The sequence below is a fragment of the Corvus moneduloides genome, chromosome W (genome assembly GCF_009650955.1).
Source record: "Corvus moneduloides isolate bCorMon1 chromosome W, bCorMon1.pri, whole genome shotgun sequence".
In the NCBI taxonomy this organism is placed as follows: Eukaryota; Metazoa; Chordata; class Aves; order Passeriformes; family Corvidae; genus Corvus; species Corvus moneduloides.
In genome coordinates, this window is record NC_045510.1 from 20,960,166 (window position 1) to 20,980,300 (window position 20,135).

The 20,135-nt window shown below is 48.5% G+C and overlaps 1 protein-coding gene across 1 annotated transcript; it reads right to left on the reverse strand.

Annotated features, from left to right (window-relative positions):
- Positions 1-17,891: 17,891 nt before the first annotated feature.
- On the reverse strand, positions 17,892-18,880 carry LOC116437416 (olfactory receptor 14J1-like). Its single transcript, XM_032095074.1, has one exon. The coding sequence runs from the start codon at positions 18,872-18,874 to the stop codon at positions 17,912-17,914; it is 963 nt and encodes a 320-aa protein (XP_031950965.1). The 5' UTR covers positions 18,875-18,880; the 3' UTR covers positions 17,892-17,911.
- Positions 18,881-20,135: the final 1,255 nt, after the last annotated feature.

Consider the following 20,135-nt stretch of genomic DNA (forward strand, 5'->3'; position numbering starts at 1 on the left):
ATAGAAACCAAGATGCCATGGCTAGGGCTTTGGACATTGGCTTTGGCGAGAATGAGAGCCCGACCCAGAAGAGAGATTCCGTTATCCCCCTTTCAGTCGTTGTTATGAATTACCCGGATAAGTCTCAACCTAGTGGGGGAGTAGAGGTAAGTGATGTATATTTAAAACCATATGTGGCCAGGATACTGCTTCTTGTGAAACCCCTTCAACAGGAAGCTTAGCTGGCACAGACCCCACCTTTGGACTTTGCTGTTTGTAACATCCAACCAGGAGATAGAGTCCTAGTTAAGGAGTAGAAAGAAGCACCAGTGGTGGTGAAATGGCGTGGCCCATTCCAAGTGTCACTGACGACAGAAACAGCCGTCAAGACAGCTGAACACAGGTGGACCTGTCACACTCGGGTCAAGGTCTCTGAAGCCTCAGAGATTTGCACATTTCACCTGGAGGAGAAGGCTGGGAGGCTGTGACTGACACTCTGCAGGAGTGGGCGGGAGCAATAGCCAGTGCTTCGACATCGGAGGAAGCCCCGCGGTCCTATCCTCAGACCGTCTGCTGAAATAGTCTGTATGGACATCCCTCCTCTGTGTAGGAACCCAAGTCTCTTCTTGCTCATGCTATGAAAACAGTATCACAACGAGACAGCCGCCCACTTCCAAATATCGTTCAGTCCATTTAGGAAGAGGAGTCTCTCTGCTCGCATGCGAGTCCCTTCCTCCAACTTGCAGCTTTTCCCGCAACTGCTTTCGAGGGTCCACTCTTGAAGTTTTTTGGGGTACAATTTTAAGGTTGAGCCGTTCAGAAACAAAAACAGAGGCCCTTCTCCTTCCCTGGGAGCAAAGGGTCTTCCTCATCTTCATCTTTAGGCCTATCTCTGGGAGCATCTATAGGAACTGAGGTTTCTCCTTTCCCATTTGAAGTAAAAGTCCTCATCTGGTTCATCTCTCCCTGTCCAAACTTCTCATGAAATTACAGCTGTGTCAGCATCTGCCTATCTCAGTGCAGGTGCTTTTGCTTACGAGTTGAACACTCCACCCCCCATATCTTCATGGAATTACAATGGGATACTCTGATATATCATAGCTTCACAACAGACTTTCAGCTTTAAGCATCTCCTCTTTCTTTTCCCTCAGGTTTTCAGCTCTTCACAGCAATAAAAGGGTTAATCTCACCTTGGCCTTGCAGCTGTGTGGCTTATCGGTGTTGGTCACCTGACCTCTGCCGGACATCGGTGCCGCGTTTGCTGAAATCTTGGCCACAGTGGAGAAGGGGGGGGGGGGGGGGATTCCAAGCTGCTCTGGCTGCCCACAGCCCTGCTGGGGGGGGTCATCCTGGAGCCATGGCCCGGCCCGGCCTGACCCGAGCAGGGGCCAGGCCCACTGGCCCCCGCTCAGGTCTCATAGCCACCTGTCCCAGCACCGGAAACGAGAGAGAGCTTGGGGGGGGGGGGGAGTTTGTCTGTTCTTAAGTGTGGATCACAGAGGCAGTCACAACTTTAAGTGGCTTAAAGAATTGTCCATATTCAAACTGGCCAGCTGATAGGTTCTATCAGGTCCCAGAGGAAGCTGTAAGCACCCCTTAGCAAGGACATCCCTTCCAGGACTATGCTTGCTAACCTATGACAGTAAAAAATATCAAAATGGAGGATTGTTGTTGTTCTCTAAACCTTCTTCTCCTTCTTCTACTACTCCATATTCTGCAGTAAAAGTAGTTTGGATTGATTGGATAGAAAATTCCACAGTTCCTAGTCGTGTTACTGAATAATTGGCAGGAAAGTGAAAATAATGTACGTTTTTAGTAACTATTGGTTAAAATATCTTTAAAAGGCTGTGTAAATCTTGATAATTGCTCTCACTCCTACTTTTCCTCCTTCTGTGCTGTACCTGGGTCACGCTAGTGGCTCAGTTCCTCTGATAAGACTTAATAAACAACTATCTGGAAGCATTGAAACTTAAGACATCTCGCTTTATCTTTGAAACTCCTTGCAAGGACTTTCAGCAAATTCTCTCCCATCAGGAGAGACTCGATTTATGGCACGGTAAAGTGTCAAATGGTGCCCCGTGTTCAGCCTCGTCGGAACGACACAACCCAGAACCTTTTGGACAGCACCGCGCAACCAGTAACAGAAGAAAAGAAAACCCCGGGGTCGGCTTTGAAACTCCAGGATCTCCAAACCTCGGTGCACAGGGGGGAGGAGGAGCCGTGAACTGCTGGACAGAACTCGGACTGGGATTTCACGAGCTGATAACATCTACCAAAAACAAGGTAAGCTGTCCAAAACTAGACCAAGAAACAAATCATGGGTGCAGTTCTGTCCCACGTGGAGGCAAATGTGGTCTGTAGTTTTGAAAACTTAGTTTGAAACCATGCCTTACCAGCATCTAAAAAAGAAATACGATGCTTGTTATCCTGGATAAAGAGAGAATTTTCTGATGCAGCTATTGGAGATTTATATTTACCATCTTTTTGGGAGAATGTTAATTCTATTCTATATCATTACGCCAGTCTAAGAGATGAAACGGCTCAGAAATTAATATCACCTGCTAGAGTAATTTATGAAACGCTTTTGGAGGTGGCACCTCCTGCTTCTGGTGAGGAGGAGACGTTTAAAACTCCCGCGAAAGCTGCGCTGACACCCGTAAAAGCAGCGGGAGATTTTAAAACCCTGCTCGAACCCTCCCCACCCTCAGAGATGGGCGGAGAACGCGATGTTCGTGCGAAATTCCCCGAGACTCTTAGCAAAGGCGGTTATGAGTCCCTGCAGGCACCGCAGGCGGCGGGGGGAGGGAGCGCGGCCATTCCGGAGGCGGAACGGGAATTTTGGCTGGAACCGAAGTTAAAACTTTTGGTCGGTCCGACGGATGAATATGATACGACAATTTTAGAGTTCTCTTCACGCGCGCATGCCCGGGGGGGAGACGAGGGGCCCCCGACCACCTCCCTAAAAATGGAGCCTGCCTCGGAGGGCGTGGTTTCCATCTCGCCCGATCCACCCGTCACGGCGCTAGGCAGGGACAGTTCCATACCTCCCGGGTCTGGGCTCCTCCCATCAGAAGAACCATGCGCGCAGCCAGGGGCGGTCCCGGAGCTTCCATCTAACCCTCCCGCTACCCCCACGCGGCGCAGGTTCGCAGCCGCTTCCGCGTTTGAACTGCCCGCCGCCGCGGCGGCGCCTGCTGCTGACGTCATCACTCCCGCCGCCTGCCGACCCAGCTTTGCTTCCGCGTTCGGGAGACCTCGCTTCCACGCCTGCGCGGCGCGGCAGAACCACACCCCCCCCCCCTCCTCCCCCCCCCCCCCCCCCCCCCCCCCAGGCACCGCGGTTACCCCGGCAATGCCGCTCGCGTCGCGAACCGTTCCTGGCCCCGCTCCCAGCCCTGGCCGGGGCGTCAGCCATGTCCCGGCTCCTGCCAAGCCATGTCCCCACTGCCCGGCACCAGCGCTTCTCAGAACAGCCCGGCCCCACCCCCGGTCCCAGCTCCTCGCTCCGCACGGCTGCCACGTACGGACGCCTCAGCTGGTACGCCGGCACCGCCGGTACGCACAGCACCTCCAGCCAGCTCTGCAATTCTTTCGCCTACGGCAGTTCCGTCGTACAAGCTTTCAGCAGCTACACCTCATACCACCTCTGTGTCGACACAGCCCCCGTCTGCACCGCAGCCACGGCCGAGGACACACAGCAGAAGCATGTCAGCAACTACCGTGTCATCATCGCATTTACCATCCCTCATCCCTCCGACAACGCCACTCAGAGAATTATTACAACAATCACACGATGTTGAACCACATCTCCCATACGATTCCTACGAAGCAAAAACGATTTTATCTCCAGAAGAGAGAGAGGACTTTCTCAGCTGTATACTGTCACATGGTCCATCACAACAGGGCCAAGCACGTGTTATTCATATTACAAGTGATGTCTCGCATCGAGACATTCCACTTCATGCACGTTCTTCTCAAACTTCTGAGGGACATTCAGCCGATTTTATGGGACTTTATCATTCTCAAGTGCCTATTCAGGACCTCAGTGGAGAGGATATGGTGACCAGCACAGCTTCAGAAGGCATTCCTCAAGCTTCATCTCATTTTTTTACAACGAGCACTACAACTCCAACTTCTCGTATGCCTTCTTCACAGCTTTGAATTCCACAACAACAGGAATCTGATCCCTCATTTTTCCAAGGTCATTTTCGGCTTTCAGATGACTTTGTTCGTCATCTTTCCTTCCGACTGAGAGAATGTGCAGGAGATTATCTACCTCAAGAAGCTGCTGCGCTGAGTCCCCACCCCTCACCCATCCCGCATGGTGGCAATACACTATCCAGATCCACTGTACCCTTTCCTCCCGTGTCCAGATCAAAGCCACCTGCAATGGCAGGTTCAGCCACTCCTCCTTTATTACCTTACAGTGCACAGCCGCGAATACAGCCCCCTATTCCTCATCCAGGAGGGGGAGAAGAAGATGGAATGCATGGATTCTTCGGTGAAGAAGAACCTGCATCCTTGCAGTCCAATCAAGCTGCAAGTTCACAAGATGCTGGTATGGACATGGTTTCACCTGACAGATATGTTTCAAGAGATACGTCTGCTACAACAGACTGGTCAAGTATTAGGAAAAAAGGACTCAAAGACAGAGATTTTACTATGGCTGAAACAGATAATATGCTGGTTACGTATACCAGACACAATCTAAATCCTCCTGTATGGCAACCTATGGATCATCAAGTTATCAAAGATTTAATGGATGCAGTAAAGAATGATGGACTGGGAAGTCCGTACTTCAAACAACTTTTGAGAGGCACATTTAACAATTATGATTTGGTACCTTTTGACTGTAGAAGCATTGCCTCAACAATACTTACAGATGCACAACTCCTGCTATGGGATGCAAGATGGAGAAGAGCACTTCATGAGCTGAGAGAAAAATATGCAGGAGGACCACATGCAGCTCTCACATTAGAGCAATTGGCTGGTGATGAACCTCATGCTAGACCTTAAGATCAGGTAGTGGTTTTGCCTCGAAATGTGCTTATAGATATCAAAGAAGCAGCACAAACAGCAATCTTACAAATTCCACCTACTGGAACCCCAGAAGGCATTTACACAGAAGTAAAGCAAGGTCTTGCTGAAAGTTTTACCTCATTCGTCGATCGTCTAAAGCAAGCCTTGGACAGACAAGTCAGTGATGAAGCGGCAAAACCACATCTGCTACAAAGTCTTGCTTTTGCAAACGCTAATGCAGAGTGCAAACGTATAATCAGTGCTATACCTGGTCAGGCAACCATAACTGAAATGATAGAAGCATGCAGTAAGGTGGGCACACCTCAGCATGTTGCAGCAGTCCAAGCAAATGCTTTTGGACAAGAACTTGGAAAACTTCTTAAAGAGCAAATAGCAGCGCTTCGCTCAGATCTGCAACAAAGTAACTCCACAGAAGTGATGGCAGCAGAATTCATTGGGAGACCATGCTTTAAATGCGGAAAATATGGACACATCAAAAAGTATTGTCCAGGACCGGAAAAAAATGTGAAAATGTCAGGCCTCTGTCCAATACGTAGAAGAGGAAAGCATCATGCCAATCAATGTCGTGCCAGAACAGATGTGGATGGCAATCTTTTACCACTTCTGGGAAACTTGAAAAGGAGCGGGGGACGCCAACACGCTACGACACAAGTGATGGCAACGGCTCAATCTGTAATCCCACAAGGAACACAGTTATCGGAGAAGGTCACTCAAACTCCGTCACCTGGACTATCTGTAGATTTCCCAGTGACCCAGAATTGCTGCCACCAGGGGCGCAATGCAAATTGGCAGCTTCCAAATTAGTATGTTTTATGAATGAAAATCATGCAGTGATACCCACAGGGATCACTGGAACATCTTGGAAGAGACAAGACTTTTTAATAGTAGGTGTCATAGGTTAGCAAGCATAGTCCCGGAAGGGATGTCCTTGCTAAGGGGTGCTTACAGTTTCCTCTGGGAACTGATAGAACCTATCAGCTGGCCAGTTTGAATATGGACAATTCTTTAAGCCACTTAAAGTTGTGATCACCTCTGTTATCCACATTTAAGAATAGGCAAACTCCCCCTCCAAGCTCTCTCTCGTTTCCAGCGCTGGGACAGGTGGCTGCGGGCCCCGTGTGGGGGCCAGCGGGCCCGGCCAGGCCCTGCTTGGGCCAGGCCGGGCCGAGCCACGGCCATCCTGAGGCCATGGACCTGTTCCAGCCATGGAACCCCCCCCCACTGCCTTGCCGTGGGCAGCTGGAGCGGCTCGGCTCTCCCCCCTCTCCACTGCGATAAGAAACATTCAACATTCCAGCTGCAAAGCTGCAAGGCCGAGGTGAGATTAACCCTTTTATTGCTGTGAAGAGCTGAAAACCTGAGGGAAGAGAAAGAGGAGATGCTTAAAGCTGAAATTCTGTTGTGAAGCTATGATATATCAGAGTATCCTGTTGTAATTTCATGAAGATATGGGGGGTGGAGTGTTCAGCTCGTAAGCAAAAGCACCTGTGCTGAGATAGGCAGATGCTGACGCAGCTGTAATTTCATGAGAAGTTTGGACAGGGAGAGATGAACCTGATGAGGACTTTTGCTCCAAATGGGAAAGGAGAAAACCTCAGTCCCTAGAGATGCTCCCAGAGATAGTCCTAACGATGAAGATGATGAAGACCCTTTGCTCCCAGGGAAGGAGAAGGGCCTCTGTTTTTGTTTCTGAACAGCTCAACCTTAAAATTATACCCCAAAAAACTTCAAGACTGGACCCTCGAAAGCAGTTGCGGGAAAAGCTGCAAGTCGGGGGAAAGGACTCACACGCAGGCAGAGAGACTCCTCTTCCTAAATGGACTGAACAATATTTGGAAGTGGGCGGCTGTCTCGTTGTGATAATGTTTTCATAGCATGAGCAAGAAGAGACTTCTCTTTCTAAATGGACTGAACAAGGTTATTATGGAAGTGGTAAACAGACTGAACATCTGAAGGGTTGTCTTTTCACATTGTCAGTGGGAGAAGGGAGGAAGGTGGGGGGAGGAGGAGAGTTCTGAAGGTGGTATAATTTTTTTTTTCCTTCTTTTAGGTCTGTTAATAAACTTCTTTATATTCTTTCAAGTTTGGTGCCTGTTTTGCATTTCTCCTAATTCTTATCTCACAGCAGATAAACAGTAATGAGTATTTTGGACCAAACCACTACAGTAGGCAAGGAAAGATCTAGCATCATAGGGCTCATTGCTTTTCCATCAATTGTTTCAGCAGATCAAAATGAAGAGCTAACAGTTTTGGTTCAACCTTTACATCCTCCACTAGTTATTCCAGAAAATACTCCAATAGCCAAAGCTATTGCGTTACCATCTCATGCCACAGAACAGATCATGCCAGTGACTGATCAACAAGCTTCAGTTGACATTGAAGACGTGGTCATTCATGCCAGTTGGATGAAGCAGATAGGCCGTGATCGACCTGTGCTCGTTTGCAGCTTAACGTGTGGAGACAAGACAATCTCCATCAAGGGAATGTTGGACACTGGTGCAGATGTTACAGTCATCTCTTATCTCTTTTGGCCCAAAGAATGGCGCTTGAGAGCACCTCTGAACTCGCTTTCAGGTATTGGAGGAAATACCCTATGCTTGCAGAGTGAACATGCAATTGTTGTTTCAGGGCCCGGAGGAAAAACAGCAATCATTCGTCCTTTCATTGTGCAGAAGCCCATCACAGTATGGGGAAGAGACATCTTATCACAATGGGGAACAAAGACAGAAGTGGATTTTTAATAGGGGTCGCTGCAGCACTCACCACCTTGAAATTAACCTGGAAAACAGATGAACCGGTATGGGTGGACCAGTGGCCCCTGGAAGAGAAAAAATTGAGTGCTCTCAAGAATCTTGTTAAAGAACAATTGCAAAAAGGCCACATAAAACCAACTAATAGTCCCTGGAATTCTCCAGTATTCGTGATTCACAAGAAAACCTCCGGTTCATGGAGATTGCTCCATGACCTCAGAAAGATTAAGGAGGTCATTGAAGAAATGGGACCACTTCAACTTGGACTTCCATCTCTCTCGATGATCCCGAAAGATTGGCCACTTGTAATCATTGATCTCAAAGATTGTTTCTTCAACATCCCACTTCATCCAGAAGATGCTCCACGATTTGCATTTTCTGTCCCAAGCATCAACAGACAAGAACCTCTGCAAAGATATCATTGGGTTGTTCTTCCACAAGGTCTCAAAACTTCTCCAACCATTTGTCAATGGTTTGTGGCGCGAGCCTTATATCCAGCGCGAAAGAAACATCCAAAAGTAATGATCATTCATTATATGGATGATCTGCTCATTGCAGCATCTACACAACAAGAGCTACAAGAAGCTCATGACAGTGTGATTACAGAAGTCCAAAATGCCAGATTGGAAATCTCTACTTCAAAAATTCAAGAAAATTCACCGTGGAGATATTTAGGATGGAGACTTACAGAGCAAGCAATAAGACCACAGAAGATACAAGTCAGAATTCAAGTTAAAAATCTGCGAGATCTACAACAACTTTTGGGAGAGATCAACTGGATCAGACCAATTTTGGGAATCACAAACTATGAACTTGCACCACTTTTTAATCTCTTGAGGGGAGACTGTAATATCAATTCGTCTAGAACCCTCTCACCTGAAGCTCAAGAAGCTCTTGGAAAGATTACTGAAGCTCTTCAAGAGAGACAAGCACATCATTTTATACTGAGCCAACCATTTTTCCTTGCAGTGTTAGGAGAAAAGATGCAACTGTATGGTCTCATATTTCAATGGGACTCGTCACAGCGAGATCCTCTATTGATATTAGAGTGGATTTTTCTGCCTTACAGATCCCCTAAAACAATTTTCACAACTTTAGAAATGGCAGCTCAAATTATAATCAGAGCTAGAGCAAGGTTGCTAACAATGGCAGGCAAGGACTTCATGACAATCTATCTGCCTTTGAAAAAGAAATATTTTGATTGGACAATGCAAAAATCAGATGATTTGCAGGTTGCATTGTTAGATTACTCAGGCGTTTGCTCAATTCATTTTCCAAGCCATAAACTGCTACAAGCGAAAATAAGTTTCAGAGAAAAACCTATGATAAGTGAAGTGCCATTAGACGCAATAACGTTATTTACTGATGGTTCAGGGAAAACACAGAAGTCAGTGATAACATGGCAGAATGCAACTACAAAAGAATGGGAATCAGATATTCAGATAGTGGCTCACCTCAGACAGTGGAATTAGCAGCTGTTGTTCGCGCATTTCATTTGTTTCAAGAACCATTTAATCTAATTACAGATTCAGCTTATGTAGCAAATATAATTAAAAGAATAGAAGGATCATTTTTGAAAGAAGTTGATAATAAGAATCTGTGTTCTTATCTTTTGTGTTTGAAAAAATTGTTAGAACAGAGAGAACACAAATATTTTATCTCTCACATCAGAGCACACTCTTCTCTCCCGGGATTTTTAGTAGAGGGAAATGCACAAGCTGACAAATTGACCATGGTCATTTCGAACACTTTGCCAAACATATTTGAACAAGCGAAACTGAGTCATGCATTTTTTCATCAGAACGCACAAGCACTAATGCAGACATTTCGCATTTCTAAAGATCAAGCGAAGGCCATTATAAGTCCCCGTCCGGACTATCAGCTTGTGCAACCCCCTGTATCCACCGGAGCAGTCAATCCAAGAGGATTGCAGAGCCTGCAATTATGGCAGACAGATGTTACAAAATACCCATCTTTTGGGAGATTTAAAAATATTCATGTATCTGTGGACACCTTCTCAGGTGCAGTCTTTGCTTCCCTACATGTAGGCGAAACAGTGAAACATGCATGTCGACATTTTTTGCAAGCATTTGCAGCATTGGGTGTTCCTCAGGAAATTAAAACAGACAATGGTCCAGCTTACAGAGGATGAACCCTTGACACATTTTTGAAAAATTGGGGTGTTCGTCATATATTTGGCATTCCTAATTCTTCTACAGGCCCAGCCATCATTGAGAGAACGCACCATACCCTAAAATCCCTTGTAGATAAACAGAAAAGGGGGGAGGCAGAGGCTACGCCTCAGATGCAATTGAACAAAGCTTTGTATGTTTTAAACTTCTTGAATAGTTCCATTTCAGAACCTACTCCACCAATTATCAGGCATTTTTCAAATAGTACTCAGGCAAAATTGAGAGAAAATCCTTTAGTCTTGATCAAAGATTTAGAGATGGGAAAGATCAAGGGTCCATTTCAACTAATAACTTGGGGCAAAGGGTATGCTTGTGTCTCAACAGGTGCAGGACCGAAGTGGATTCCAGCAAAAAACGTGAAACCTTATCAAGTCCAGAAACAAGCAGGAATCGACTCCGGGAACAAGGAGGCGAGCACGCAGATGTGAATCAGTGTCAACACTACTGTCGATGCCACAGACATCAATTGTTTTTTTGTGCAAGAAGTGTGGACTGATTATTATGCAAAAAGTGGGAAAGTTAATGGTGTAAATTTTGTATGTAAGAGTGTGCTAGAAGTTGTGTTACAGATCAGAGCTTTGTGGGATAAAGCTGTTGAGAATGAAGTTCAATCAGGTATTACACTTGTGCCTTATCATCTCACTGATTGCCTTAAGCAATGCAGCTTTCCCAGTGAAACAACCAAAAGAAAATGTCTGGGAGACTTTGGCCAATGCATCAGGCCTAGATACCATCTGTCTAACTCATTCAAGGCCAAAGAAGCCATTTTCAATGTGTTTAGTTGGCTTACCAGCAGACAAATGGCCACTTTCCAAACATGCTAATCTAAAACTTTCACGATTCAGTTCAAATCCAGTGGAAAGTTGGGATGTTTGGACCAAATCCCTTCCGGAGGCTCCTTACGAACCTCAGGAATTGGAAATTCTTGGTTCAATAAAGATGTTGTTTTGTGGAGTATTCAGTTCTTCAGGGTTGAAACAAATTAAAGACAAGATAACAGATGTCACTACAAATTACAAAATATATAGAAATGCAACATCTTGGTGCAATTCAACAGTAAAGATGAGCATATCATTCAACCAGGATCCATTGCAATTGCCACGAGGGATGTTTCTCATTTGTGGAGACAGAATTTGGCCTGCAATTCCCTCAAATGTCAAGGGCGGTCCGTGCAGCTTTGGAAAGCTTTCTTTGCTAATGCCTAATGTAAAAATGATAAAAGAGCATAAGAGAAGGGAGAAAAGATTTGTTGAGCAATATAAATCTGATTGTAATGACAAATTTGCAGCTTGGAATTTTGGACAAAGGTTTTCTGCAGCTCCCCTTTTACCTGGTGCTGCTGCAGGAGCAGCCTTGAGACAATTGGATCAATTGGGCTGTTGGCTAAGTAAGAACTCTCATGCTGTCTCTCTCACACTGAGCGATATGTTAACTGATGTTCAGAGTGTGAGACAAGCGACTCTGCAAAACAGAGCAGCAATTGGTTATCTTCTATTAGTGCATGGACATGAATGTGAAGAATTTGAAGGTATGTGTTGTATGAATTTGTCAGATCATTCAAAATCCATACATGAAAGTATACGGCAATTAGAGGATGGAATAGCTAAACTTGGAGAAGAAAGCAGATCTTTGTTGAATGATTTGTTCAATTGGTTTGACCTTACACCCTTATGGAGAAAAATTCTGAAGATAGGTTTGTATGTTTTAACTATTGTTGTAATTCTTTTAGTATTTGTACCTTGTATACTCCACTGTGCTAGATGAGCCACGGACAAAGCTGTCAAGGAAGTGTTTTTGGTTCAAACAGGAGGGGGAGATGTGGGAACCCAGAGTGCCAAGAATATTTCTCTGCCTGTTTTGAAGAATTTTACCCCCCTGAACAACACTGGTTTTGACCTCAATCCTTGGAAAAAGCTGCCTACTCTTAGAGAAGAACTAGAAACTACACTAGTGTAAATTAAGTGATAAACTACTATGTAAGATTGTTACAGGGTGAAAAATTTAGAGGTTTTGGGTTTGTTAATGTAGTAAACAGATAAAAGCACAAAACATCAAAATGGAGGATTGTTGTTGTTCTCCAAACCTTCTTCTTCTTCTTCTACTACTCCATGTTCTGCAGTAAAAGTAGTTTGGGATGATTGGACAAAGGATTCCGCAGTTCCTGGCTGTGTTACTAAATAATTGGTAGAAAAGTAAAAATAATGTACGGTTTTAGTAACCATTGGTTAATTTACCTTTAAAAAGGCCATGTAATCTTGATAATTTGCCTTTCTCCTGCATTCCCTGCTTTGTGCTATGTCTGGGTCACGCTAGTGACTCTGTTTCTCTGATAAGACTTAATAAACAACTATCAAGAAGCAGCGAAGGCTGAGAGTCCTGTTTGTCTCTTGAACTCCTGGCAAGGACTTTCCAAGATCTCTCCCATCAGGAGAGCATAATTATGGCTCGATCAGTGTCAGGTACGACCATCCTTACAGAAATTCGTGGGGACTTGCTTTGGTTTTTGATTGGCTGAATTCTGACTCACAAAAGAGCCAGAGGAAAGGTCTGTGCCCATTTAAAGAGGCTTCTTGGCACATTTTACTAGTTTGTGGCTTCAAAGTCTGATTCATCCTTTCCACTCTCCCACTCCCCTGGTCACCAAGGGCTGTGTCAGTCCCCTTTTGTACCCGGGGTTTTGCTCAGCTGTGGCACCACAGCTGCTATAAAATGGGGCCTCTCTCTGAAGACAACCCAAGTGGCCCTCAAATCTCAGTGTGATTTCTTTAAGCATAATTTGTACCACTTGCCTGGATTTATTGGTGCGGCAGGGAAAGGCCTCTGGCCATCTGGAAAATGGATCTGCCAATACCCAAAGGTACCGATCCCCGTTTTGTCTGGGTAATGCAGAGAAATCGATTTGCCAATGGCCTCCAGGAGAATTTCCCTGTTTAACTGTTCCAGAAGGTGGCCTTTTCCTGCTTTTGGGATTGTTTTTTAAACAAATTGAATATTTCACTGTTATCAATTTTTCAGTTTCAGTCATTCCCATACCAAGCACAGAATTTCAGAGATAGATATCATGGCCTCAAATCCCCAGTGGGTTTTTTCCTTTATTTTCCTCATTACAAAAGGTAATCCCGCCATCCCTCTTGATTCTTAGTGGCTTTTAATATATTTGCTAAACTTTGATTTTTGCAGGGTTCCACTCCCCTCCCACTAGGTTTGGGGGTCTCACCCCATCTTTTACCCCCCCTTCTCCCCTTTCCCATCTACCAGCCCCACCCCCCACTCACCCCAGAGCTCCTTGCCCGCAGCCGGGGGGGCTCCCAGCACCACCAGTGCCACCAGTGCGGCCCCAGCTGCCCCCACACGCCCCATCTCCAGCGCCGGGCAGTGCCGACAGCCCCAAAGCAGCTGCGCTGTGCCCTGGGGGGGTCCCCACAGCGGCACTGGCAGCACCAGTCTGCCTGGAATCTGGGCAGCTGTCCTGGTTTGACACTGGCCCAACGCCAGGCACCCACGAGAGTTGATCGCTAACCCTCCCCTGCCACAGCTGGGCAGGGCAGAGAAAAAAAACATTAACGCAATGTTACAGATGAATTATTGAGAGTTGGCTTTCGCCATATGTTGTATGGGCTATGAATTATATCATGAGTTTTAATATTGCATGGTAAGAGCTGTTTAATGGTTGCTGGGGTGCTCTGGTTGTGGGTTGGTTTTTACAGGGGCTGTATGATCTGTGTGCTGTAACATCAGTTCTGTGGGGTGTGCAAAGGGCCTAGCTGTTGCCAACCAGACTTGGAAGGCACCACCACAAAAGGAATGGGACTCCAACCAGTGAGGACCCTGAAGGCCCAGCACCAGAACAGCGTGGGCTCCCAAAAGATTGACAAGGGGGCGGGACTATGCAAAACAGGAAATAAATATGCATCAGGCTGAGGCAATCACAGGGGTATAAAAGGCAGGATCACCATTCTGTGGGCGAGCCTCTGGCACCCAGCCACGCTGCCAGCGCTGCCCCCTTTTGCTTTGCCATTTTTATTGAGTTCTCAATAAATTTTAAGAACTCATTTCCATATCAGATCTGGGTTGTTTATAACAGTTCCGGGGGCCCCGCAGTGTCACAGTGCTCCCTGCACACCCTGCGGCCCCACATCAGCCAGCTCAGGCCATTGCCACACTTCCAGTCACTCCCAGCATGATCCCAGTGACTCCTAGTCTCTCTCAGCATATCCCAGTTGCCCCCAGCGTGCTCCTGGTCACTCCCACCTCCTCCCAGTTGCTTCCAGCATGATTCCAGTTGCCCACAGCCACTCCCAGTCACCCTCAGTGATGTCCCAGTTGCTCCCGGTATATCTCAGTTGCCCCCAACGTGGTCCAAATTGCCCCCAGCATGCTCCTTGTCACTCCCAGTATGATCCAAATCACCCTCAGTGCGATCCTAGTTCCCTCCAGCATGGTTCCAGTTGTTCCCAGTTGCCCCTGGTATAGTCCCAGTCACTGCAAGTATGACCTCAGTGGCCCCCAGCACAGACACAGTCACTCCCAGTTGCTTCCAGTTTCCCCCAGCATGCTCATTCCCAGTCAATCCAGTTGCCTCAGCATGGTTCCAGTTGCCCCCAGCACGATCTCATTCATTCCCAGTATATCCCAGTTGCCTCCAGCACACACCTGTCATTCCCAGTAGCTCCCAGTAGCTCCCAGTAGCCCTCAGTGCGGTCCCAGTGCTGCTCCCAGTATTTCCATGTCTGTAGTCCCAGTGCTGCTCCCGGCCCTGATCCGTGGGGATGGCAATGTCCCGCTCCCTTCCCAGGGCAGGGTCACACATGAGCCAGGTGTGCAGGGCAGGACCTTGCCCTGAGCCCAAGCCCTGTCCCCCCTGCAGGATCTGCTTCCCATCGGCCTCTTCATCCTGCAGCCCCAAGCCCAGCTCGGTACTGACCGAAGGGCACTGGGGCAGGGTCATCCCCTGGCGGGGGCTGCGCACCCCCTCTGCCCCCTCCCCAAATTCCCTCCCGGGGCAGCAGGGGCTGGCTCAGGAGCCCTGGGGCTCCTGGGGCTCTGTGCTTTCCTTCCTAAGAAAAAGAACCGTCCTTCTCGTCCAGGCACCCATGGCCAAAACTGAGATTCTACCTCCCAAATTCTGTCTATCCAAGGATTGCTCCCAGACAAAAGCTGCCATGAGAGACAGGTCTGGCTGCCCTCGCTCATGGTGGCCACCTCTCATCTTCTTCCAAAACACTTGGACTTTGTGCTTTTCTTTCATATGGAAAAAACCCATCCTTTTCGAAAAGGTGCACATGGCCAAAATTGGGATTCCACCTTCCAAATTCCAGATATCCAAGGGTTGCTCCCAGACAAAAGCTGCCATTACTGTCAAGTCTGGCTGGCTTGGCCTCCTGAGGGCCAGATCTCACCTGCCTTCCAAACGCTGGGGCTCTGTGCTTTCCTTTTTATGGAAAAGACTTGTCCTGCTTGTCCAGGCACAAATGGCCAAAATTTGGATTCCATCTCCCAAATTCCCAATATCCAAGGGTCGCTCCCAGACAAACCTGGCAGGACAGACAGATCTGGCTGGCCTTGGCCTCTGGTGGCTGTGTCTCATCTGCCCCTGAAACCCTGGGGCTCGGTGCTGCCCTTCCTCTGGAGACCACTGTGACCCTGCGTGGCCTCGTGGAACCCAGGGGCCATTGTGACCCGGCAGGGCTGGGGGCACCAAGGGGAGCATTGTGACCCTGTGGCATTCCATGGAACCAAGGGGCCACTGTGGCACTGCTGGGCCCAAAGAACTGAGGGGCCTTTGTGACACTGCAGGGCCCACGGAACCAAGGGAACATGGAACAGCTCTGGCTGCCTTGGGCTCCTGGGGCCGCCTGACAGCTCCGGCTGACCTTGGCATGGCGAGAGCTGCTTCTCACCTGCCCTGGAGCGCTGGGGCTCCGTGCTTTCCTTCCTGTGTGTGTTGGTTTGGCACAGCCTGGTTTTTGGTAGCGGGGGGGGGCCACAGAGGTGGCTTCTGTGAGAAGCTGCTGGAAGTTTCCACCGTGTCTGGCAGACCCGATCCCCGATGGGTCTGAAGATGGACATGGCACTGGCCAAGGCTGGGCCACTGAGAGAGGCTGGTAACATCTCTGTGATAGCAGATTTCAGAAGGAAATGAAAACAAAGTGGGACACAGTGTTTTTCTAGTCAGAGAAGAAGATGAGGGGAGAACATGTGAGGGAAACAACAGGGAGACACCAAGGGCAGTGGAGAAGGAGGGGGAGGAGGTGCTCCAGGAGCCAGAGCCGAGATTCCTCTGCAGGCCATGGTGAGACCATGGTGGAGCAGCTGTGCCCCTGCAGCCCCTGGGGATCCATGGGGGATGCAGAGATCCACCTGCAGCCCCTGGGGGAGGTGCCCACGCCGGAGCGGGCGGATGCCTGCAGGAGACTGTGATCCAGGGGCAGACCCGGTGCAGAGGGGCCCTGCTCCCAGGCTGGAGCAGCCTGGCCTTGAAGAACTGACCCTCATGGAAGAGTGACCCACGCCGCAGCAGTTTTGGGGGGACTGCTGCTCGTCAGATTGGACCCACATCGGAGACACTCACGGAGAACTGTCTCCCGTGGGAAGGCACCCCACGGTCTCACAGGGGAACAACTCCTCTCCCTGAGCAGCGGGAGAAGCCACAGGAGATGAACTGACCACAGTCCCCATTCCCTGTCTCCTGCGCCATCGGTGGGAAGGATGGAGGGGTGGGGGAAGGTGTTTTGAAAGCTCTTCTTTCACTTCTCATTGTCCTGCTCTGATTTTGTTATTAATAAATTCACTTTATATCTGTAAGTTGAGCCTGTTTTGCCCAGGATGGTGTTGGATGAGGGATCTCTCCTGGTCCTTATCTCAACCCATGAACCCTTTGTTATATTTTCTCTCTCCTGTCCAGCTGTGGACAGGAGTGAGAGAGCAGCTTTGGTGGGTGCCTGGAGTCCAGGCAGCATCAATGCACTACAGACCTGAACAAAAACTCCCTGGGCAATGATTCCCCTGTGATCTAAAGCCCCCACCCCTCACACGACAGCCCTGTCCCACAGAAATGTCAGCGACTGAGCCTCTCGCTCTCCACGGCTTCACTGCTTTGGTACCCAGTGGTTGCCACGGGGCCACCATCGCCCCTCTGAGCTGGGTTTGGGTGGGGTTTTGGTGGGTCTGCAGTCCCTGTTGTAATGTGGTTGTTCCAGTTCACAGACAAGAATCTCTGGGCTGGTCACTCTGGGGATTTATTTTAGGTCACATTTAAGCTGCAGGTTTGTCCATTCTGTTATTCATGTTCAGGTTGGCAGCTACAGGACTCGCTGTGATCCACCTGTGACTCACATCCCAGGGCCATAAAATTCTGAAAAACTTCACTGATCAGCCCAGCAATTCCAGCTTCTGCTGTCTACTTTTAAATAACACAAAACTGTCAACCCCTCCTGTGGTCACAGGACAGCCACAGAGCAGGACAGCAGCGCAGCAGCCAGAGCTGAGGACTCACACAAGGACAGAAGGACAGCGTGGAAGGATAAACAGAGCAGCTCTGAAAGCACTGAGTGCTGCTGCTCCCTGGCCCTGCTGCTGTGCTGGGACTCAGCTTCTCTCCCCCTCTGCACACAGGCACTGCCCTGCCAGATTCAGATGAGGTTTCAAAGGAAGCATTTTTGACAAAGAAGTTGCTGCAGGATCCTTTCTTTTGCTAAAGTGCACAGAGGAGGCAATTCCTCATTTCCATTGTCTGTGGGTAAAATTTGAGGTGTAAGCAGTGAATTCTAAATAGGATGAATGATCCCAGTAATGGGATGATGATGGGATAAATAAAGTTTCATTGTGCACAACATTATCACAAAATGAAAAAGGAAACCCTGCACACACACAACCACTATGAAAAACTTGAGCAAACAGGCTGGGCCTGCACTGAGTTACACTGCAGCTGTGGAGAACAAAACCGGCACTTTATTGCTGCTGAAAAAATCCAGTCATCATTTTCCTCAGGGCATCCCTGAGCTCCTGGTTCCTCAGGCTGTAGATGAGGGGGTTCAGGGCTGGAGGCACCACCGAGTACAGAACTGACAGTGCCACATCCAGGGATGGGGAGGAGATGGAGGGGGGCTTCAGGTGGGCAAACATGGCAGTGCTGACAAACAGAGAGAGCACAGCCAGGTGAGGGAGGCACGTGGAAAAGGTTTTGTGCCGGCCCTGCTCAGAGGGGATCCTCAGCATGGCCCTGAAGATCTGCACATAGGAGAAAACAATGAACACAAAACAGCCAAAGAGCAAACAGACACTGACAGCGATGAGCCCAAGTTCCCTGAGGTGGGATTTGGAGCAGGAGAGCTTGAGGATGTGTGGGATTTCACAGAAGAACTGGCCCAGGGCATTGCCCTGGCCCAGGGGCAGGGAAAATGTATTGGCCGTGTGCATGAGAGGGTAGAGAAAGGCACTGGCCCAGGCAGCTGCTGCCATGTGGGCACAAGCTCTGCTGCCCAGGAGGGTCCCATAGTGCAGGGGTTTGCAGATGGACACGTAGCGGTCGTAGCACATGACGGTGAGGAGGGAAACCTCTACTCCCATAAAGAAGACAAACAGAAACACCTGAGCAGCACATCCTGAGTAGGAGATGTGCCTGATGCCCCAGAGGGAATTGTGCATGGCCTTGGGGAGAGTGGTACAGATGGAGCCCAGGTCGGTGAGGGCCAGGCTGAGCAGGAAGAAGAACATGGGGCTGTGCAGGTGTTGGCTGCAGGCTCCGGCGCTGATGATGAGGCCGTTGCCCAGGAGGGCAGCCAGGGAGATGCTCAGGAAGAGGCAGAAGTGCAGGAGCTGCAGCTGCCGCGTGTCTGCCAATGCCAGCAGGAGGAAGTGGCTGATGGAGCTGCTGTTGGACATTGGCTGTCTCTGGGCATTGGGTTCTGCCATGGACAAAAAGACAGTGAACAGTTAGAGGAGATATGTAACCACAATCAAAGCCATTTCCCATCCACCCTCCCTGGAACACACACAGACACCCTTTTGTGTTTAAGAATTCTGAGGTTTTTGTTTTTAAGCTCCCCCCATATCTCTCCTGGTATTCTTGGATATCAGAAGCACTCAGCATTTCTGCTGCCCTCAGGGAGAACAGAGCAACTTTTGCAAGGCAAGATGATGAGTGGAGACTCAGGGGAGGTGCTCTGTCGTTATGACCTGTTCAGAGTTTCTCTGGGCTTTCACTTTTCTCAAATGCAGAATGTTCACCCTCCCATGTTTCCCTTAAAGATCACCAGGTGCTGCTGGGAGCAGATGGATCCACCACAGACCCCCAAATGTCCGTCCCTCTCTCAAGGTCTCAGCACCACATTCGTAGCCGAGGACACCTGTCTTGGGGTGACCTTATGATGTGTATCCCATATCGCTGCCTATGCCCAGAAATTAATTATTGGCCTTTCTATGCCTCTGAACTGAGCCTGAGAGGGGGAAGAAAAAACTGAGCAAAACTTTCTCAAAGCAGTTTGAAACTTGTTCAAGGTCACATAAAGATAGCAGGTTTTTTTTTCCAGCTGGGGCAGGGGGGGAGCGAGGAAGCACCCGGCTGGCAGTTTTTTTTCCAGTCAGCTTTTGGCCAGTTTTGTTCCAGTTCCTTGTTCTCTGGAGAGAGGCTGAGAGCTGAACTTTTCCTTCTCTGGAATTTCGGATTTTCTCCCTTTTCTACTGGACTGCCTGATTGCTGTAACGTCAGAGCACATCGGGAGGACTTTCCACCGGGCACAGAGGGCCTGGCCCTGGGCCAAGCCCCAGCTCCGAGGAGACCAAAGGGAGGACTCGAACACTTTCCCAGGTTTTTCCTCTACAGCGAAAGATTTTACCATTTAACATTATTTTCCTTTCCCGTGTGCTTGTTAAATAAATAGTTTTATCTTCTTCACTTTCCTTCGAGGAAAATTTATTTTTTTTTCCCGAACCTGGTGGGGGGAGGGGTGGTTGTGCCTTCTCTCAGAGTATATATACATTTCTAAATTTGGCCAAACCGGAACAACACCCCTGGCTCATTTCACCAACCCAACAGCATTTTCACACTTGTAGCATCTCTGCTTTTCTCCTCTATCTGGGCCTTTCAGATAACACAAAGATGCTACAGGACAGATTTGCATCCTGGAGGAAACTCCCAGCTTGGAAGGAAACCTTGGGGAGAGAGCCAAGAGTC